This window comes from Pelecanus crispus, chromosome 2, assembly GCF_030463565.1.
Source record: "Pelecanus crispus isolate bPelCri1 chromosome 2, bPelCri1.pri, whole genome shotgun sequence".
NCBI classification, from domain to species: domain Eukaryota; kingdom Metazoa; phylum Chordata; class Aves; order Pelecaniformes; family Pelecanidae; genus Pelecanus; species Pelecanus crispus.
This window is the reverse complement of record NC_134644.1, coordinates 28,063,750-28,087,485: the sequence shown is the minus strand read 5'-3', so window position 1 is coordinate 28,087,485 and position 23,736 is coordinate 28,063,750. Positions and strand designations below refer to the sequence as shown.

The 23,736-nt window shown below is 36.6% G+C and overlaps 1 protein-coding gene across 2 annotated transcripts in view; it reads right to left on the bottom strand.

The window, feature by feature from the left end:
- Positions 1 to 3,592: 3,592 nt before the first annotated feature.
- Positions 3,593 to 23,736, bottom strand: part of CASD1 (CAS1 domain sialic acid O acetyltransferase 1) — a 34,279-nt gene continuing 14,135 nt past the window's right edge. The window contains exons 6-18 of one of the 2 annotated variants that reach the window (XM_075704645.1): positions 22,415 to 22,459; positions 19,610 to 19,733; positions 17,695 to 17,909; positions 16,297 to 16,722; positions 15,797 to 15,886; positions 15,101 to 15,220; positions 12,776 to 12,932; positions 11,123 to 11,202; positions 10,159 to 10,260; positions 8,682 to 8,822; positions 8,068 to 8,145; positions 6,996 to 7,088; positions 3,593 to 5,934 (exon numbers count right to left, since the gene is read on the bottom strand). In XM_075704645.1, the coding sequence (XP_075560760.1) occupies positions 5,668 to 5,934; positions 6,996 to 7,088; positions 8,068 to 8,145; positions 8,682 to 8,822; positions 10,159 to 10,260; positions 11,123 to 11,202; positions 12,776 to 12,932; positions 15,101 to 15,220; positions 15,797 to 15,886; positions 16,297 to 16,722; positions 17,695 to 17,909; positions 19,610 to 19,733; positions 22,415 to 22,459 (1,938 nt within the window). In that variant the 3' untranslated portion in view covers positions 3,593 to 5,667. Of the gene's footprint in view, positions 5,935 to 6,995; positions 7,089 to 8,067; positions 8,146 to 8,681; positions 8,823 to 10,158; positions 10,261 to 11,122; positions 11,203 to 12,775; positions 12,933 to 15,100; positions 15,221 to 15,796; positions 15,887 to 16,296; positions 16,723 to 17,694; positions 17,910 to 19,609; positions 19,734 to 22,414; positions 22,460 to 23,736 lie in introns of those variants that run through there. The other variant, XM_075704646.1, reaches the window with a different exon arrangement.

Here is a 23,736-nt window from a genome sequence, read left to right as displayed (position 1 = left end):
TCAGAGAAAGCAGCGAATTTGTCTTATTTCCTTATTTGTTCTGATTGATGCATGAGTTTTTCTGGTGTATATTGTGCATGCCCACAGTATTAAGATGATTTCAGTGCCAGAGAGTACAATCACTTCCATATAACTAATGTACTGTATCCTTTTGTACTTTGGACATTTTTGACAATTTGTAAACACTGATAACTTTTTATATTTGTTACACTCAGAAAATAATCTTTCAAATACATGTATTAATAAATATCAAACTTTATTCTGTCTTGTGATCTCTCCTGAAAGTTTTAACGGGGAAATCAAAACTCCAAAATAAGCACCAAGGTTCAAAGGATTTTGGACCCTGTTCTTTGGGGTGACGTAATTGCCTGACGTTTGCACATGAAAAGCAGTAGCGTATAAGCGTGGAAACTTGTGCAATATGATGAGGCTCAGAAATAGCATTCCAGATTTATTAGGCATTAATTTTTTAGAGATTATCAAAATGTAATGAGCAAAGTTATTTTTTTTTGGGGGGGGGGGGGAACCAAACCAAACCAAAACCTAAAACTATTCCTGTTGAAAATTGCATTTCTGTTCCTGTACCAGATATTTAACCTATTTGACAACTTGTAAGCAATAAAACATTTAAAATCTGTCCATTCATTCATCTGGTTATGTTAGAAGAAACTGTTACTGACTACTGGAGGCAGAAATTAATGTCTGCATGTAAACAGGGTAAATTGTGTTATGCTTTACATGGACTAATTTTCAACTCTTTAATTTTTTTTTTTTTTTTGTGATATTCCTGATGCGGTTTATTTTTTGTATCTTCCACATTCTTTGTTCTTTTTGGAACAAAAAGAGTTGTGGGAGAACTAGCTATCCAACAAACCAAGGATTATTTTTCAGTATCTTAAAAAGCAGTTGATTAAATACATACTTTCCTGGGAGGTGGTTACTTTCAGAGGCATTTGTCTATGCAGCTGGAAGCTTAACAATATGAAGGATCTGAACTGAGCTTTCCTTATTTTCCAGTAGATGGTGGTAATTTATCACCTGACACTTTCCTGCGTATTTTCAATTAATTTATCTGATGCTTCTTTAAATCCTCATATACAGCACAACACAGGACTTGAGGGTCTCCAGCTGTAACAGCTCACACCAACAGTCCTTGGGGTTTTACCTCACAGCATCGTACTGCTTCAGGCTGACACTTAGGCTTTGTCTTTTTTCTGTAACGTTTTCTCTTTCAGAAGCTTTTAAGTTCACCAGGACGTTGCATTGTAAGCAGAAAGCTGCGTCTGCTTTAAAATTGCTAAATGCTGGTTCCATTTCTTTAGCTGAGGTTTCTGCTAAGAGAAACTGAGTAATTTAGGTACTTAAGACTTGAGGCTAAAAAGAAACTGTAAAACAAGGTTATTAGAGTTTGTAAAAAGACCAGAGTAGTCACTGGCTGCTTTTTTTTTTTTCTTTTTACAGTTATGACCCTGTTCTTTCAACACACAAAACCTTATTTTATGTTTTTAAGCAAACAATAAGCTTTTATAGGCTCAGACCTGAATGCAACACCTCAGCAGATAGTTAAAACAAGTCCTGAGCTGCTTTTTAGACACATTTTGTGCAACAAGTACAATAACTACTGCAGCAACGTATAGAATCGGTGCTCAGCGCGTTGTGCGTACTCGTACGGTGGTAAGCCTTAAACGTCAAGAGTTTGCAAGGCTGCCCTAAATGCGAAGCACAACCCGCAGCATACGTTAACAAATGTATAGGAATTAGTGCCGGTGGTTGTTACGCTACGAGAGGCAGCTCCAGCTCCAGTCATAGGAGTCGGAGAAACTGAAAGTCAGTTTTCTGGAGCAGCTGGACTAGCGAGCTGTTCCTAGGCCATGTCCAAGCAGCACGCATCACGCCTGCCCACCTCATCCAACAGGTACCAGGGAAGAGATTTCATCAGCCAGCCTCCGAAGAGACCCCTCCTTTTTTTCCAGCAGCTTGGATGGTTAGCGGTGAAAAGTGAATTAGAAAACTCCGCACTGAGATTTAGAGTAAATTAAAAATTGACATCTTTTATCCAAGCTGTGAAAAATTTGAGTACAATCACCATTTGGTTTCGATTAGTTTCTACTACTGTTTTCAAATGTACGAGCTGTCAGTGCTTAGAGACAAGAAATGAATGGAATGGATTTTAAATAATGATTTTTAATGCAACGTAAGACTAAACTTTGTAAATAGTATTTGTTTTGAACCGTAACAATTTCTGATAACTTGAGGATGACATGACAGTCAGTTAAGTACCAGTTCACCTGCTCCCACCTTATTTGTATTAGTCTGTAACAGTACCGTTATATTTAAGGAAATTCCTGGAACTGTTATGTACATGCCTGAAGAATCAGTTTGTACCGGTGGGTGCTCCACCTACTCTGGAAAGAATCGAATGATGTAGGTGACTTGGGTATTAAGCACACCTGAACTATTTTATGACTGAAAGCTTCATTTATTTGAGGTAAGTTTAATAACAAATTATTTATTTTTACTTATTAAAACAATTAGTGTGGAAGCATAGATTTATAAAGCTGGCTAGAGACAATTATTAGTGTCACTTAAGAATTAGTAGTAGTTAAAAGTGCAGATAGTTAAAAGTTAAATTCACGGCCTCTTTTAATGATGTACAATGACCGTATGAACCGATATTGTATTGATTGACAGTTGCAACCAAATTAAATAGAAAGCACTACAGATGTCTTTGTAAATACATGAAATGTGAAATCTAATAAATAGGAGAACATGAAGTAGCGATGTTGTTGCTTGGTTATTTCACATAATGATGCCTGAACAACTTTTTTGTTACAGTTGTGAACATGATGGACAGTGGTACTGGGTGGCAAGCGTCCCGGAACTGAAGGGGAGCCGATTGTGCAGGGCTTCCCTGTAACTGGGGGAGACGCCGGAGGAGGCGGTGTAACTGGAAAGGATGGAGAGTATTTGCGCCACTCAGTTCCGGTGCCCACGTTAGATACTATCTCCCCGATTATACAAGGAGCTTTGAGGATAGGAACTACCACTCTGAATCCTGTGCTTAATTAAGGAGCCCCTTCTATTTAGTGTGAGACTTAAGTAGCTAAATTAAAAGCTAAACAAAGCTTAAGGCTGGGGTTCTTGATGTTGCCAGACTGAAGAAAAGCCACATCCGTTCCTCTGCTTTCACGCAGAGCTCTGCCGCAGCGTTTCTAGCTCGTAACCCAGGGGAGAAAAGTACGCGACAGCTCCGCTGTGGAGTTCTGCTGAACTCCCCGGGCTCCAGGGGTGGTTTTGGCTGCTGGAGCTGTAATTGCACCAGACCCGGGACAGTGCAATTTACTGCAGAAGAATCTTCCTTCCTGCACTGCATCTGAAATCATTTGTGCTCCCAGTGAGTATCTGCCCTGCATTTGAAGTAAGAGTATCCAGAGTATCACCTTGGAGAAACTGCAGTACTAGTCTGTAATTTAAGGTAGGCATAATAGCGAACTGTAGCCCAGCTAGAGTCAAGCAATAAAAAGTTTTTACTTAATTGATGCCGCTCCCATTACAAAAATAAGCATCCACAGCACATTTATTTAATGTTTAAATTACTTCATATTTTTACATAACCTGAAAAGAAAATATATTTATCCCACATACAGTAATAGTAAACAAGTGCATTATTTCAAACATTAAAAATAAATCTTTTAGCCAAGTCTGTACAACAGATAAATAAAATTATATCTACAATACTTAAGTTGTGAAGAACAAAAAAATTATCCCTCAAACTCACAGCTCCCCATTGCTCCTAATACTGGCATAGATGAAGGTTATGCATCCTATTCCCGACTACAGTGTTCACCTATACCACTTCTTTCAGCCACTCAAATGTATGGATTGAGGAGGTTAACTTTGCAAACATTGGAAGTAATGCACACAAAGAAGTAATAGCCGAGTATCTTTCCAATAGCTTCAAAATAGCTGGCAGACTTAGTAAAACTGCTGAATTTGGGGGAAGTGAGTGATTTATTTTTTCTGTTTTATGATGAATGACTGGTCAGTCTTTGAAAGAAACTGTTCTCCACCAAAAAAAAAAAAAACCAACCTTGAAGCTATTCTTTTCACCCATTTTTTTTTGCACTCATTGCTGGCTGCAAGTTTGAATTCAATTTTTTAACAGGATAAAATCAAAAACATGTACATGACAGTACATATGGTACAAATTAGGATTCATCTTGTTTACAATCATACATAATTGCACATATGCTTGGAAAACAATATTGTACTCGTGTTTTTGACTGCTAACAAGTAATCAGTAGAAGAATAAAATGAAAAAGCAACTAGAGGTCAAATGATCACTCGCACGAGAACCACAAACAGCAAAGAAATGACTGTAACTTCACTGAATAAGTGTAATGTAAATTACAGCTCGTCACTGCTACACTGAAGGGCTATTTCTTGCATTTTACTGTTTATCCTAAAGGAAAGAGTTAATTGGAAAGATGGGCACTGCTAGAAAGGTTCCTCCAAACAGCTCATTTCATCTGTAATTCTGAGACTCAACCATCTGTGTGCACCAAGATGACCACTCAATCCCTCCTCCTCGTGACATCAACAGATAGACTTGCATCCTTGCCTCTCATCCTTTTAAATGAAAATATTACTACAGAATAGAATATGGCACCAGTTCCCTAATAAGACCTAGTTCAAGGTCACCTACAAACTCAGAGAGAGGTTTGAAGATCACTGTTCCCCTGTTCTCCTGTTTCCTTAATCTGATGGAGTGGATACGATGGGATTTCATCTGACTGGAAAAGGTTGGAGGTCTTCCAAGAATTTTCCATCTCGAACGGAGTCTCTGAAAATTATTCATCTGTTTGTTCACTGGGACTGTACAGAGAACTGCACAAAGTTAAATGAATTAGTGGAAAACTTATGAAAAAGCAAACAATTTTAGGGGGGAAAAAAAAAATCAAATTTTCTTTTTAAAAAAATTTCACCTCAGAATTCACCATATTTGCCAAAAACATCTCACATTTCTAAAAAACCCCATAACATATTATGTAAACTTGCATATAATCTTAAATCACTGAACTGGTGGTGACGTTTTATTTCCACATATAAAGGGTTTCATATAACATTTACTATCTCCACCCAAAATACTCATTTCTAAACAAAAAAATAACCATTTTGTTCAGAAAAATGCCCTGGTTTACCAGTAACTTCATGTTTCACATCAGCTAAAGGCGACCATTAACAAAGGATCACAACTTTGCTCCTTTTTGTTCCTTGATGAGAATAATTACAGCATGTGTTAGGTATAGGCGGTACTCTAGTAGCACCCACTCTTCATTCGGCTGACCCAAGGTAAAGTTAATTCCGTGATACGCACATGATATTGCTAAACCATTTAACTTCACGTCTTCATGTCACGCTTAAACAGATATGTAAACAGAAACATATATCCAGTAGAAAAGACTCATTTTCACATGCAATTCTGTACAGTGCATTCTTGTTTCTCAGATTATTTGAGAAGGCAATCTCCACACAAAATATGTACATTTGCACTATACACATTTTCCACACACTTAATTTAAATGTCGTCTTCTACCTCCAGTTGAGAATTTTTGTTCAGGCAGACACAAAGTAAACCTGAAGAAAGTTTCCAAGAATCTTTCAAAGTTAATGCCTTGACTGATCTTGCATTGCTGAGAAAAGAAGTAGTCCAGAAAAAAATCCAGCTATGCATAGCAACCTTTTCAGCAGAGTTGAGTTATCTTTAGGAACCACAATCTGTGCTAGATCATTCGTGATCTGAGAAATTTCATGTGCCACACACACGAATATAAAAGTGCTGACAAGAACATTAAACATTGGATATCCAGGAATGAGCACCAAGATCCCCTTTGTGTCTGCTGCCAGCCAAATATGGTATTGGCAAATGAAAAGCTGAAAGAAAAAGGAGTGTGTTTAATAATACTTATAAATATTTTTACTTATATAAAAACATATAACTATTACTATTGCATCAACTGACACACTACTTCTGCTTAAGTCAGACATTTAGGATTAAGTAACATATTTTGAGAAGCTGTTTTCCACGTCTTTGCTGTAAGACAAAACTATTAGTCTGTTACAGTACACAGTGAAATGGGTTTGCTTAGCCCTTAACCAAATAGGGCACAGGGGAGCATCGTTTACGTTATGTCAGAACAGACGAGGAATACGCCTCCGCTCAGTTGCTGTAGCCCTGGTGAGGGACTGAACTACGTGCCTGCAAATAAAAGGTGATGCTTTAACTGCTGATGAATGCAAAGGTCCCTGGAGTTGATCAGAATCTTAAAGTTCACCAGAAAACTGAACAGTGAAAACGTGATCCTTTTAAAAAAAATGCAAAATCTTATGTACTACATATACATTGTATTACAACCAGTTTCTCCTATAAGTTCCTTTCCCTTTTAGAAATATATTTTAGTAATACAATAAAATTATGTTTCATATTAGTAAACAGCAATGAATGAAAAGCAAGATAATTCCTACTGTTTCAAAATATACGCCTAATGGAACAAAGTAAAATTTGCAATAAGAAGGGTTTTATTTGTAAAGTTACATTTGTTTATTAATGCAGGTAAGCTTTCTAGAGCAAACACATTTATAAATGTACCTATACTAATCGGTATAATTCATGCTGACTCTTCAACTGACTTAAATTTTCATCTTCCAACTGCATATACACCACAGCTTACTCCAGCATCAAATCCCCACTCTCACAACCCTAAACTCCTCCCAAAACCAGCCTAAGAGATGTTTACTACTATGACACTGCTGTTTCAGCTATGATTTTTAAGTGTAGGTGGAAGCTACAATGCTAAAAGAGGTCAAATACAACAGCATGGTATTAAATAAGCCAATAAATGTTTTCACTATTTATGTTACACTACAATGTAGATAATAAAACCACCTTACATTTCTAAGTTTCAATTCACTGTATTTCTGATCATTCTACTTACCTCTAGAGAAATTTTGCCAAACCAGGCGAAGAACGAGCTATACACAGATCGGACATATCCAGGAATGTTCCTGATGAGGATGAAAGCTAAAATCTTTTTTTAAAAAAAGTAAAAAAAAGTGACTGTGGATGACAAGCAGATTACACACACACACACAAAAGGTTTATTCATTTTCACTGTCTAAATTGAAGTGCATTGTGCATTAAATTTTCTTTAAAAACTAATAAATACATAAACCAAACAAAAATCTATGCAGTTTATACTTAACAAACTAGGTCTTGAAATTGCAAATCTCTTACACACATCTTATAGCATAGGAAGTCACATTTACACCTTCAGTAGAATCATGGCCTTGATGCTGATAGATATTACTATACACTTACCAGGCACAGTCACAAAACACATTATACCATGCCAGCCTAAAATGAAGGTGTGGCCACAAATCTGAGTTAACGCTCAATTTTTAAAGAGAAGGTGTGAAGATGGACAAATTAATATTAAAAAATTGTGTCTCACATGCTGCCCCCTCAAGAGAGCAGGATACTCTATCAAAAAAAAGGCAACAGAGAGGGAACAGAATCAGACAGCTGGGGTATAGCGGGGCAGGCGACACAGTACGAGGAAAATCTAAATTTAAGAAAACCACATGCATGCCCCTGTGGACCACCTCTTCTCTGCCTAAAAGTGACTACAGGGTCCCATAGGTTGCTTAGGCGTAGGACGCTAATACCTCCCAAACACTCATGCTTCCCTACAGCTTTCTTCTTTTCCACTGCTACGCAATTAGCCATAAGTTGGGTTGGGACTTAAACAGCGCATATGAAACCTACACTAAGGACATCAAGGTTAATCAAAAGCATAATCACAGTATGCGATTTCAGTGCTTAAAGGCAATGAAAAACAGTGGGCAATGTAGCGAAACCCCTTCTCATTTTCAGACATAAGAATTAAGGTCAATATCTGACATTCCATGCTAAAGCAAAAATATATTTAAAAACAATTTTTAAAAAAGCCCAAACAAGAACAGACTAGATTCTATCACTGTAAGGAAAAGGACTAGAATTATAATTACCTGCACCACAGAAACAGAAGGATGTAGTTCATTGCACTCTGTCTTGTTTTTACAGCTACTGGCCCAAATAGAGTAGGTCTAAAAGATGTAAAAATCAGTCTGTGTAGCAATTATATGTAACATTTAAAAATGAAACAAGAGGTAAGCTATTTTGAAGTGCTTCAGCAGCAGTTGGTGCACTAAGATGTGGGACAGTAACAGAAAAAACTACATTGTGCTTAATTTTGTGTTTCTCTCAAATTCTTTTTTGCAACCCATGAATACCATATTTATTCAAACCCGAAGATACAGCCATACTGTTGACAATTTTTTCATCAGAAATAGACAAGCAATCAAGAGCGGAGATAAGAGCTGCATTATGTACTATATTATTTTTATGATCCAATTTTCTTGTAACCTTTGCAATGAACTGAAAGCGTGATGATATTTTCATCTACAGTTGACTGCAAGGAAAAATATTTTAGCGGGTAGATAGGTAAGGCTGTGCACAAAACCACAGCTGAAATATCTCCAGATCAAGATTTGATTTTTTAAAATGAATACATTTTCTAAACAAGAACTTCAGAAAACTTATTCGTTAGAGATTTACAAACCTGATTATACTAGGTACGTACCAAAAAGGATACAATTGAAATAAATAATAGAACATTTGAAACTCTGTTGGAGAAAAGAGGATCTCCTTTGCCTTCTGATATCATCTGATGTTTCTGCAATGCCAGATAAATAAAAGCAAACAGCATCCCATGAAAAACCACCTGTAAAAGACAAACGGAATGTAATTAATATTTTACGGCTTTTACAAGTACTTCAGGTACAAACTCTTAACAGAAATGCCATAGGATAAACTATTTTTAATACCAAAGCCTAGGTGTCAAAAGGTCCTTTCCCAGATTTACTGAAGCAAACAAAAATAGGCTTTCCACGCTAGGTTGTCATAAGCTGCATTTTTAACTCAACTTAAAAACTACAAATAAAGTACTCTTACTAACGCTTCACAGAGCATTAAGGACATGACAATGAAATTTCAAGCAGCTTTCAAGGACCTACTATCCCCTCTGCAATCTATGCCAGCACTGAAAAGGGCTTTCTCTGGGGAAAAAACATGAGTCTCTGGCCTTCTCCCAAGTTGGCAGGTAAAAACATTCAAGAAGCACTACAAGTGCTTCCCTCCCTCACAGACACAATTCTTCAACAGAGTATTTTATGATCTTGTGCCAAGTTCTCATTAGCTAGCAACACGACACTGTTTCAGGCCCATGTGGTACTTGTCTTCTGTATTTATTTTGGGACCTCCTCTTCAGCGGCATCACAGAATACACACTGTTCTCAAGCAACAAAGCTCCAAGTCTGAAACATCGCAACGCAGCGCACACTGCTGACGGAAGCGGCCCAGGATGTGACAGCTGTGTGCTCTGCAAATTTCAGTTCCTGAAGACTGCCAGAGGGAGAAGAATGCAAGTGATCCCGTTAACGATAAGGTTAGCAGAAAAATGCTCCCATCTTAGAAACTCCACTCACCTTACCAAGACGACAAAAAAAAAGACCAATGGCTCCCTGTTCTATTCCCCTACATTGTAGGGTCAGTAACTGGAAAGAAAGCACTTTCCCACTAGAAAACCATTTAAAAATATGTGCAAGAGTAGGCTTGTTTAGGCATCAAAACCCTGATTTTATAAGTATTTTAAAGGTTACCTTGAAAGAAATATATCCTTAATTGATACAGCTTTCAAAAAATATTATTAAGAAAGTCACCACAATAATTTGCCTTGTATTTCAATAGCCTGAAGTGCTACAGGTGTTAAATTTTCGTAGTAAAATTTCTGAGAAAAGACAAATCCAGGTCATTTTATGACTTCAGTTTTTAAAAGCAAATTAAGCAGGATCCAGCAGCAAATAAATCAACATCCGTCTTTTAAGCAAGGCTTTGACAGACATTTGTGGAAGTAAGGCGGATGCAGCTTAGTCTTCTATTAAACAATCCCCTGGGACAAACTCCTGCTTTCTCTGGAGAAAAGGAAAACAACCCTCCCTCCCCCCAAATTAAAAAATACACTTAAAAGACCAGTATAAATTTATGCAAATGTTACATACATAGCGATCTAACTTCCACCTAAACCACCATTCATAGACATTCCCATTCAGTTCAAAACACTTGGACAGTGGCCAAAAAGAAAATATCTTCTCAAATGCGCCCTGTAAAAAATAAACATAGCAAAAGCATTAACACTGACGTCAACCATATTTACTAAATTTAAATCAATATGCTGTCTTTTAGTATTATCACATCCCTATTTCACTAGCTATGTGGCATTACCAAAATAACAGGCTTCCTTAGAAGGCGCTCCCCCCTACAAAAGGGGAAAAAAAAAACCCCAAAAATACTTCTTCAGTTGAGAGAGGGTTTCAGTTTTGCTTCCCATAAAGGTATAGGCATGCCTTCCATTTTGTACTGCAAGCTTAAAGGGAGAGAACCACTGACATGTTGGGATAACGAATGCATACTCTACAGAAGACTACAGTTCAACAGGCTTAAAACTAATGAGGGATTAAAAACACACACGCCCCCCTGTAAAATCCTAGAGTGACAAACTCTGCCCTTTTTCTGTCAGCTATACTTACAGCATGCAGTAAGTCACTGATTTAGCATGAGAACCAGTCTTTTGATAAGGTTTCAAAGCCAACACCAGGTCTCTAAGAGACCCAGATCTTCCTATCACCATATGACCACATGTATCACCATATGCTAGCAAAACCCAGTAGTTTGAAGCAAAAAAACCCCACCCCAAAACCAAAGCATAGACCTTTGCATTTATTACATTTGTAGCAGTATACTGAAAACACATCAAGCATTACAAACAAATGAGTAAGATACAGAATTGTGGTTTTTCAAGCATCCACACCAATTCAAATATGAAAAGAAACTGAAAGGTTCAATTTTTTTTCTTCTGTATTTATGATAGAGGAACAAACATACAAGTTATGAGCACATTAAAAAGCAGAGACAGGTAATGTACTCTTAGGTTGTTAAGGATAAAAAGAGTCAAAATTTACAAACCTGAGAATATGACAGAAAATATATACATGTCAGTAAGCAAATCAGTTTCAGCACTACACCAAAGTGCCACAAACAGTTCCCTGAGGAAGAAATAAATGAATCAGTATACAGTCATCAATTTTTCAATAGCAAAACCGAGGACACATTAAATAACAATTGCCAATTATTTAGTGTAGCTATGCTTAGTAATAGATACATTAAAAAATAAATGTTCAAATATTACCAGCAATATTTTATCACTATCTATATTTACATATTAAATTTTAGTTAACTATTAAATTAAAATAAAGATTAAAGTAAACATTCACAGCAACTAACAACCTATTAATCCTAAATTAAGCCTCATGTCTAAAACAGGGACAACATACATACAGAAAGAAGAGAATTTAGGTGTTCAAACAGAAACACTATTTTAAAGCCTCTGCTTTCCCAAAAATTCTGCAAATGCAGTCCTTATTCTAGGTGAATGTAAATAGGTAAAACAAAATGCCCAACAGCTTTTGTCATGTGAAATAAGTAGAGCATATATTATTAAACTTTGAGGTACCAGTTGTACTCCAAAGCTCAACTGCAGGTCATTGAGGACAAATATCTTGTTAAGACAAGCCTGAGAAACTGCCCCTCAAAGCTGTCGACTGATACGAAGCTCCACCCAAGCCTCAACACTGCAACAGAGATGATCTCCCTCTCTTGCCATATACATTGGCAGCTGTAAACAGGGACATAAACACTTGAAAGCTCTCACTGAAAATTTTTCTAGTTTCACAGTACACTACTGCTCTGAAGTACACAATCATAATTTCTCTGTATCTGGAACAGAAGTGCCTTTGTAGAAAAAAAAATATTGGAGCTATTTGCCTTCAAGATATCCTGTAAAACTACTCTCCAATTATATTTTTGCAGCATCTATTCCTAGCATGCATTTGGTATATTTCATTGTCATATCTGCAGACTATAAGATTGGTATATTACTCCATCAATAGGGAAGGAGGATCGAAGACTTTTGAGGTTTTAGTTCTAACTTAGGTGAATTAAACAATAAGCATTTACCACATGATGACAGCTCTTCAATGAACTGCAATGCATAAAATAAACTAGGTTTTCACTTCAGTTTTTTTTTCTAAATATCCATATCACAAGATGTACTTTTAATGGTTCACTTAATCTAAGATACTAATATAACAAACCCCAAGTTCTTATTTGGCAGGATATGGCAGAATTAGTGCTGAAGACGGATGAGACACGTTGGCAATGCAGAATGGGAAAGTAAACGCTCACTGTTCATGCTGTACCCATTAGTACACTGCAGCAACAATCTCAGCTAGCACAGACAGCATAACCTATGTATGTTTTTAGTTTGCATCCAGTAATATTACAACTCTTGATAAAATGCATTTCTGATGGTCAAAACCCATTAAAAAGTATTCTAATATGACTGTAACCAGAGACAGACTGTAGTTATCAGCTGTTACATTTTTCAACTGACATATAATTCATCTATGACAAAACATATTTCTGTGAACAGCTGTTTAACATATTCTGGCCGTTAAAAAGAGACTGAGATGTACTAACAATGTTGTTTTCTGTATGGTTATCATTTGTAGCAACATGCAAATGTTTTATAGCAGAAGGGGAGAAAAAAAAAAATCTTACCATTTGCTTTCTTCTGGACTATCTGAGGCCATATAGCTAAGGTGGCATAAATGATCATAAACCAGACAGTGACTAATGGCACAAAGTAGTAGAACTGGTAAGGTCGGTCCATCACTATGCACAGTACCACGACCAAGAAATTGAGACGAAATAAAACCTGGAAGGAGTCAGAGGAGAGAAGACAATGGATACACAAACTGGGAGGCAAAGCTAAGAGAGTCAGGGGACATGTTTAGCACTATACGAAAGTATCTCTGTATTTTACATCTCACGTGCTGATTGTATGTCAGTTGAAACACGGGTAAGTATCTCAAGCAACATCAATAACACAATATAAGACTGCAGGCTGATTATGTAGAACTGGATCTGTCCTACGCTCTCCTACTTTGGTAGAGATAGCAATGAAAATAGGGCAAAACAGAACTGACTCCAGGCTAGGGACTGAGTATTCCAGTTGCTGGATGCTGTTAATGCCTCTCTGCTTTCACTCCCATAGCACCTGGGCCAGCTCAGTTGAAGCCACGGTAATGTTGTTACCAGTGCTGCAGCTAGGCTGTAGTCATACTTTTAATAAGCAGGATGACTTGAGTTACATGACAATGTAACACTTAACAGCAATTAAAGATTTATTTTTATTTTTATTTTTTAAACTGCTACAGCACACACTGCAAAACCTGGGAGGGAAACCACAAAAATAGGTAAGTTCTCCAGTACTGTTATGGGGTGAAAATTCATTTTCTTTATTAACAAATGTAGGCTCTAACACACTGTCTTTGGAAAAGAAAACAACCTATAGAATTGATATAGCTGACTGTAAAGTATTTGTTTTCTCCCCATTTTGCATTTTGATCTGAAAACTCAAACCCGTAAGTGAAAAGGCTTTTGAACGAATAAAACCACCAGGTTTTAAATTAAAAAAAAAACAAACCCACCCAACCCTGCATATTTGTTTTTCAAAGGAAGCAGATATATCTGATATGTTTGTAAAATTTGCATCTGTTTCTAAAGAAAAACAGTAGAGGGGTGTGGTATTTCTGACCATATTCTATATATCAAATAGTTAAATATGCTGTTACACAGAACTGTCCCAACAAAAAAACCAACCCAACAAACTCTGAGTTGAGAATGAAAGAAAAAGTAATGTACAAGATTTGGTGATACTTTGCTATATCTTGAAAGAGGTAACAAATACTACAGTGATGCCTCTTGTTCATGTATTAGTAATCTGCTTCAATGCAAAACAACTGGATACTTAATAAAATAGCAACAGGAAGAGTTTCTTTAACAGATCCAAAAGATGACTCATCTGAAGGAAAGAAAGATACCACAAGTGCTTTGGGACACTATTAATGGCTCCAACTAACCAACCAAAAAGTATTTCATTTCACCAACAAGTGAGGAAAAAATCCAAAATGCATACAAAAACTAAAAGCTGTCACAATTTAAGCAAGTGGAAATTATTTCAATTTAAATCAGAGACAAGACAACATTTGTTCCATCTACATAAAGACCTGCCATGCTGGGAGCAAGCAAACCAATGTGCTGAATAACTTGCTGAGTAATTACCTTTATTCACAGAAGAGGACAAAAAAAGAAATTCTGTACACAACTGTCTCACGGATTCACCAAACATTCATCTACTTGTATAAAGAAAACTCTAATAGAAACATACTAATAATTAAAAAAAACCAAATACATGGGAAAATCCAAACATGGAGCAGACTTGATGTTATAAGAACAAGGTAAGAGAAGCAAAATGAAGTATTTCCAATGGCTAATTTGGGAAGCCATAATTTTTTTTTGCCAACAGGGTAGAGCAGATGAGAACATTCACACCACCTATCTATTCTCAATAGTAACTGGAGAAATGCTGTTCCAGAGGGCGATTCGGAACACCACAGCTATCCATGTAAACATCTTACTCACCAGTGACTATAGAATAAATCTAGGAAGATTCAGCAAACAAATTCATTGTCAATGATATCCCCTTTACTGCCAGCCATCCTGCCTGGATCATTAATTATATATTGCAAATTGCTACTGCCATGAAAACTCCATTGCTCTATATTGGAAAATAGTTGTCCTGGTAATTTAAAGGCTACATACTTACATTTTTTACACTGCAAGTATCATTTATATGCTGTATGTTTGTATTAAACACTACCAATTAAACAGGTCAGATTACATAGAAACAACAGCCATTTTTAATGTGCAAACCATGGTTAAGTAATCTCATATTCCATTACTCAGGGAGTACAGCTGTATTATGGATATTTTGTTATCTGAACAAATTGCTGTATAAAAACAGTAAGTAGATATTCTTACCTGACACACTCTGTATACACCAAAGTCCCCTTTTAACCAAAAATACGAGAAGTGTCCATAACCTGTTTGGAACAGATATGCAGCAACCAGAACTCGAATGTGCATGTACACAGGCAAAAACTGTTGAGAAAAGTAAAGTACCTTTTATAAATGGCCACGTAAATGCTTTTGATTTTCCTCCCTATTTTATACTTTTTCTGCATTGCAGTAAATCAGGTTTAACTAAGAAAATAAACATTATGCTGCATTTCCCTGTTTCTTCCTAAGTCTTCTGTTGCCCTAACCTCTCTGATGTTAAAAGGAGTTTCTGCTATTTATTGCTCTACAACTTCCAATTCTGTAACCAGTTAAGAAAGGATCTTTGAAAGCTTACCTTCAGCAGTTTCAAGTTCTGAACATAAAAATGAAGTGTTGCTAGCAATTAAAAATAAACTAACGTAGTATTCCAATTGAAGGACACAAGTGTATTTTTTCACTGGCTAAGTAATGCATAAAATGCTCTTACCAATGAAATCTACACTTAACACAGAGACAAAAACTAAATTCTGCTAATACCATTTTTAAAACTACAGGAATGATAGCATGAGTTACTCATTTTATTCAACTCTAATACGCATTTGCACTATCTTTCCTTTGAAGTAACATAGCCAAATTGCATTCCCACTTAAAAAAAAATATGACATTCAGATCACTTACAGTGCTTGCTCCAGAGATATGATAAATCAAAATAACAAGCTGCATCCAGCCCTTCCATTCATCAGTCTGTTCTCTATTTAACACTTTAGTCTAATGCAAAACAAAACAAGAGTGTTGCTATTCCAAAAAGTACAACGAACATCTACAAAATGAGGAGAAAAAGTTCAAAACAATAAACCACTTTATGGGTAAACAGGTCTCAATTGTAAAAGACTAGTGGACACCGGTCTACCAGATTTTAACATGCTCTACACTCTCTTGTATCTGAGCTATGCTCACTTCAAATTTGACTGTGACAATGGCTAAAAGCGCTCATAACCCGTATGCTTTCAAAAAGCTTTTGCATCTAATTCCATGCAAATGTTATATTGCTCACGAGTGCATTTTTTGCAGTTGAGTTATACTGACTTTGAAAATTTAACTTTCAATATTTAACAATTAGTTATTTACATTCAAACTGGGAAACAACGTTCTAAGTAGGATGTCAACACGATCATTACCTCTTTGGTATTTTCGGTATAAAATACCCCCAAAACCAAGATATAGACGATTGGTATGAAGAAAGACGAATGTGTGTAAAATTTATTTTCCTTCATGAAAAGATTTGCTCTGTCACACAGATAAAAATAGGTCATGATTAGACCAAGTTTGCAGAAGGAGTGTAAGAGCATCTCTAAAGTAGAAACATTAGGAGAGCTGATGGCAGGTTTCTTCTCCTCTCCACTTTCCAAATCAGTGCATGATTTGTTCTTCCGAAAATTATTCCGATGAATTAAATTGATAATTAAATATCCAATAACGGACAAAGTAAAGAAACAGAAAGCTAGCTTCTGTATCAGAGTGAGAGGAGGCTGAGGCTGGCAGCAGGAGCCATCAATGGGCTTCATTATCTTATTGCAGTAGACATTCATAAGAATCATTGCATTCTGTCAAAGAAATAGGCAGTTTTGTCAATTAATCTCTAATAAAAAAGTTAACATTTTCATCATAAGAAATTTTAGATCATGCATTGACATAAAACATATGCAATTCTCCCTTATCATTACACAGATAATATTTCACAGTACCCCCATATACCTAGTTGCATTCAACAGCACAGGCAAAATATCTCTTCCAAACAGGAAACCCTTGAGCTTCTTGAGGTCAGCAAAAAGACCTAATCCTAATCCTTACAACAGGAGGGTTCTCTCTATTGGCCGTAAAAGGTGCTATAAAGAGCTAAATGGACTATAAATGAAAAACAGCTCACAAACTTGGGTCCTAAAGGGGCATGGTAATCAAAGTCTCTAAAACATGACAATGAGACTGAAACCTGCGGTGAGATGGTAACTGAAACCTGCAAAGGGTTGGAACTAAAAGTGACACGGCAGGAGAGCTCAGTCACAAGAAAGGCAGACTGACAAGCTCAGAGGGGGGCGTGTGCGCACACACACGCGCACACGTTAAAGATAAAACAAGAAATAAAGTCAGTGACACTCCATGCAACCAGGAAGGTGTATATTGTGTGTTTTCTTACCCTTTTCATACCCCTTACTAAACAAAATTATATGGGCACATAGGAAAATTTAAGACTGACTTCTTAGCACTGCTTTACAAATCATTATCACTCTAACTCATTTATGTAAATGAAGGCACAAAGTTTGCACTGAGAATCTAAAAGATCTAGCAGATTAACAGCTATTTTAAAATAGCCACACGCTAATGTGTTTGCTATTATGTTTTTTAAACATCCTATGTAACTGACTGCCCTCCCACCTATTGAGATCTTCTGAACAAAGTTTCCTGAAGAACGTGCAGGTCCTCATTACATTCATTTATCTACCATTTCAGAACGTTCACTTAAAATCTTGTTTTAATATTATTACTTTTTAATGTTGACCAGTGATAAAAACACTTACTGTATCTCTGCTTGATTCAGGGAGATGCAGGCCATCTGCAGACTTCATGATAGTTTCTTGTGCTATCAATTTTGAGACACTGAACACTTTAACTTTAGCTTTGGAATTTCGGGAGCTGCTGTTCAGAATACGAACAGCTGCTTCATTATAAGCATCTATTTTCTCATTAGTGATCATTTTCCGACTTTCACTCAGCATATCTTCACAAACAGGGTCTGAATTTGAAACGACAAAGAATGGGCACATTAATCTTCTACTTGACAAATACTTAGCTCAAGTTGTACAGGCTACTTTCATTTAGGTAGTCACAATTGTTTAATGGCATGGAAAAAATGTACAATGAGGAATGAGTGACTGTTATAGTAACTGGAGTAGTAACAGGAGTTGTTTATGATGAAATGTTCTTATCACCATTCGCTAGTCATGCACATGCACTTACATATTAGAATATATATAGACAGACAGGAATGCCTGTTTAATTTCCCCAAACCCATGAAGAGCGTATAATGCTGGAGTACAGAGCTGCTTATGCCTTCTCTCAGTAATGGAATCCCCCAAGGAAAGACCCCAAAGCCAAAAAGACAGAAGGTAGGCAGCAGAATAGACACATGGAAAAAACACACCCCCCTCTCTCAAACCCTCTAGGTACTGCAGAAGAAACCAGCTTCTCATTTCTCTAAGTCATAGTCCATAAGCATATTCCACTTGCTCCTGTTGATTCCAGTTTTAACTGATGGCAGATTTTCAGTTTTTCAGAAGAATGGAACATCACTTAATTGCCTGCAGGCTTCAGAAATTATACTGAGTAACAGAAAGCTATACTGGGCTCTAGATCAAAAGGTCAGCTGGAGATCAGTAAGTTGCTATGAAAAGCTACTGATGTTCATAACTCTGGTGAAACACGTTCTACAGGCTGTAAGTTGACTTACTTTAGCTACCTCAATGCCTACTTTTAGACAATCAATGTCTAGACAACTCTGTGTACACACTGCTCTTCCTCTTATTTGTTCCATTGAAGAGCTCAGAGATTACTTCAGTGGACTGGATCTTTATCAACAGAACACTGGGACATGTCTGACAGCTAACTGCTTCTGTTATAGATAAACATGGTTTTGAAAGGAATGCGAGAAGATTAATCTGTTGGTTCAGGTTAACCTCTAGAACCATCTTTGATAGGAACTTGGATGTGACTGTAAGCGTACAGCTTGGCATATTCCTATCAGGGCTCAAAATCTGCCTATGTTTCTAACTGAGATGATGATAATCTAAAATGCTATATTCTATGGCAGATAAAATCAGGATCACATTCTGCCTATGAGCTCATTGTTCAGTGTCAGAGACATGTCTTAGTTCTATTGAAGAAAAGCAAAAGAATGTAAGCTTGGTGGCATGATAAAAATATCACAGACATTTTGAACCATGATTTCTGGCTTATAATCTTAACTTGTCAGTGCTTAACTCATCAGTGTCTATTAATTCTAGACACACATAGAGGATGCACTTGTTGAACCTTTCCTATTATTTATGTAATCTGAAAATTTAATTGAACACAAACACAGGAATACAGCTGTTTTATGCACTTGTGTTCTTGACTGTTCTTGACTCCCAGGAGGCACGTATGGAGCACAGCACAGGGAGAACAGACCTGACATACTGAGTCTGAGAGTATGCGAACAAAGAATTAAGGGTTCAGAAGGCAAAAGGTTTTCCTGAGAGGGCTTTAAAATCTCCATCGCTAGTAACAGCTAGTTAGGTACCAGCTAGTTAAGGCTGCAAGAAAGGCCAGACTGGAATGCAACCAACACCCTTTTTACTCTGCAAGTAAGCAGCATGGACTAAGTTTTCCATATCCTACAAGATAATTATTCAACAGACAGTGACAGCACAAATTGTTACCTACTGTTCATTACTTTACCTTGTAAGACCCAGTAAACATCACTACTTTTTGCTAATTTTTCCAAAAGAGGTGCAATTGAAGTGATATTGATTTTATATTGTGTGAGCGCTTCGTTGCTGCCATTGTGAATCTTGATAGACCACTGGAGAAATAAAGAGACAGATTCAGGACCCTTAATTAACTGATTCCATTGCTCCGTTAGTAGCTATTTTTCATTATTCCTATAAAGCTAGGTTATTTCTTTAGTCTCTGCTTTTAAAGTGCTAAAAAATTTCTTTTGGATCAAGCAGCTGTCTAGGCAGATAATTACATTCAAACAGACCACTGAAATGCAGAGTACATAATATTCAACTTAATGTATATTTGATGTTTCATAAATTAGATTACTTCATTAAAAGCCCCTTGACTTCGAACAATGATGAAGTAGCAAAGCCAGTCACATTATATAAAAATCATGGCCAATTTGGTTGATTTTGCTCTAGGAAAACTGACCACAGCAAGAGATGCATGCAAACAAAACTTGACAGTGGTACTGAGTTCCAATATTTCCATCTGTTTTGCAGATATCTGCAAAGAAAAAAGGAAAAAAAAAAAGAAAAGAAAAAGAGCCGTTTTAATTTCTGATTTAATCTTCTATATGAAATGATTGGGAGAATGTTATAGCCACGCAAGAATTTCTTCTAACTTCTGAAAAGAATCTCCCACACTGTAGGAAAAATAGATTTAGCATTTTTTAAAAGTATTACTGTATCTATACTGATTTAGTCAGAATCTGTTAAAAAAAAAAATAGCCTGAATGTCGTGAACTATCTAGTTATTTCTAAATATCTACATAAAAATTTTGATGTAAGCCAAGTACACTGATTAATCTACTTCCTGAGAGTATTATTGAATATAAATGAATACTTCATGAAACCAAGTAACATGCAGCTACTCTCAGAACTCACACTCTGGGAAAAAAAAGCAGTTTATCCCAGTAGCTAAATCTTTACTCGTGAAATACCTACAGTACTTAAATAGATGTTTTAAGAAGCATATCTGTTCAACAGGAAGTCAGGAACTAATCAGCAGAGCACTGCAGTGACATTCTCAGAGCATCTCCTTGCAGAGAATAAGCAAGCAAATGAGTTTTGTACTAGCTGGAGCTTCTCCAGTTTTTCAGACTTTACTTCTATTTATAAACTGTTATGCAGTTGACATCTTAAGACAGACATATCCGGACCAAAGTAGCATGACAAAAACAAGAGCTAAGTTGAAGATACAGGTAAGTTTCAAAATGCTGACAAGCCCAGGGGCACACACAAGTTTAATCTAGTAGCAGGTTACCACACTAGTGCTAGCCATGGTAACGTTGCTGATGTGTCAGATTTTTGGAGCACTTTATTTTTCTGCAAGTCCCTTAAAATAGGGGATGTTTACCTTTGGCCAACTCTAGATATCACTATTAATGTTTCGTGTAAATATACTGGTGTTATAAAGACCTAAGCATCACATACACATTGTTGGTTCATATCTCCTGCTGTCCACAAAGAACAAGAAGATATGGCTAATGTATATATATGAGTAAAAGGAATTATTTAACTAAGAGTCCTGTAGTTTTGCAACCTGACCTTCTGCATGCCAGAACACTATCCATATATAATGGGATTTTCTGTGTGAAATACAATGACTCATGCTAGATTCTCAGACTGAGCAGAGATATTCTAGGCTTACTAATATCCCTAAAGCTCAAATATTTATGTGGATCCTACAGAGGAAGAGAATTTGGGGGTCTCACCTGTCAGAAAACAGAGAATTTCTGATCCCTCAGGAAATGTGTGGAGGTCTGCATACACACATGACCTTCCCCTAAAACCAGGGGAATTTACCCTAGATTTGCATGCCCAGGAGCTTCCAGACTGGTAGAATGCCTGAACTGTCTCTAAACCAAACTGCTTTCAAAGAATTCTGTTTAAAATGGAACACATTTTTCCCCCTCTACATTTAAGCTGGTATGAATTTATAATAGCTAATTCCTTTCAAATTCCAGTTCCAAAATATTTGGAAGTAAGGGACATTAAATGTGGAATTAATGAGATGAGCAGTTGTTCAACTCTTGACTCCCAGTACCAGCCAAGTACTGCAAGAGACTACTTAGGGGGGGCTGTTGAATTCCTTCCCTGGAAGTTTTAAATTAAATTGGTTGACTCCTGGCAAGCGTAACACAGGTATAACTGATCCTGCCTTGTAGCAAACTGACGGGTTAGGAGACCTCTTCAGGTCCTTGTCAGTCCTGTTTTCTGTGATGCTGCAGCTCATAGCAGTGGTGGAAACTTCCAGTGGAACGAGATTCAGCAAGTGCAATCTCTTTGGTTGTTGAATTATTCTTGTAAAATTCAGGGGTTTGCCCATATAAGTCCAAAAGAAATACATGCACTCAAAAAGAGCATTCCAGATTGGGCCATACTCAAAAGCATTATTTTGTGACTGAAAAGAGTTTATTAAAAACGCACCTCAGTTAGTATGCAAGTACTTTTATTTAACTTTTTTAATGAATAATCTGACTTCAACAAAGAAACTACTTTATTTATTAGCTAGGCTGAAGCTAATCAATGCTTATGAACCAGTACTGCTGCCAAAAAGCAAGTACTGTACATCGCACACCTATAATAAAATATATCTGATATTTTAGAACTACTTGTTGTAACAGGAAATTCACTGAGAGTGTATTTTTTATTATAAATTGGGTTTAGCAACTTCATCACATAACCAACTTCAGAGCATAAAAGTTATAGTACTAGAACTTCCTTAGTTACTAAAAAACCCCATATACATATAACTTACCGTGGCAGCTCCTGCTACAATTATATGAGGTTTTGCCACAGAGCCCTAAGACACAAAGTAAAAGGAAATTAGTTTTAAAATAGTCACAAATTACTATTATATTGAGCAGGTTAATTAAGACTCATCTCTTAATTAACTGTGACTCAACTTGTCCATCAGTTAATGGTTACAAAAGAACAGAATGTAGATGTATTACAGAGAACACCAATTTGTGATATACCAGAATTTTCACGTAACAGAATCTGCAAAAGTGCAAAGCATCAGTAAGATGACTTACTGTCATTATCAATTTAGCAGCGTCAGTTCTCTTTAAAAGCTACCGAAGGATCTCCTCCTAAGGTCAACCAAACTGTAGATCATACTATCAAAGTACTTTTTCTCTCAGTGTCTCTCAGCTTTCTCAAACATCTGCTTAGGCTGTTCTACTGACTGAAGTGAAAGTAAACCCACTGCAAAAACAGAACAAGGACAATGCACAGTTGTTGCCCTTGTTGCTCTGGTCTGAAAGTTATGTCTAGGACAAGGAATGTACGTACTCAAACAGAATATGTACTCAAACAGAAGAGTACAAGGAAACAGACAGTGCTGATCACCTCAGTATGAGTTTTCCCTTGGCACAGCAAGGGTTTAGCAGCTCTCAATTTTTGTAGTAATCACAGAAAAAGAAAAATGAATGATAACTTCAGCTATCTTGATGGAAGGTTTTGTGCAAGAATGACAAATAGGGTAGCAAAAGAATCACTGGGGGCCATTGCTAAATAACTCCAGGCTTTTTAAAAGTCAACAAGGGAAGAAACAAGAAAAACTTAGTTGCCAATCTGTAAACATATTACTTGTTATCAGAATTATATACATAATTTTATGCTGAATAACATGACAACCTATATCATAACTGAAACATGTAAAATAAATAATATGTAATTTGAGGGAAATATTGAAAAAAAAATAATCAAGGCATTCTTGACTTTCCAAATTGCCACTGTCCTTCAGTTTGAAGCACTCAAATTAACATAAATATAAAATCTTAGAATCATAGAGTATCTCAAGTTGGAAGCGATCCATAAGGATCAAAAATGTTTGGTCCCATAAAAGAGGAGCCATTGCAGACACCGAGGAAGAGAAACATCACATCAGAGTAAAATCCTTTCAGCTCTTAATAGGATAAATCAAACTGCTCCTCGGAAGCAGGGTTTCTCTGGTTTGATTTGGGTTTTTTTGGCCAAAGTGAAGCCATCCTTGTGAGACCAGGAGATGGCCAGAAACATATACACCAGTAAACATCACCCTTTCACTATTTTGATGTCAAATTTTAGATATCTGGT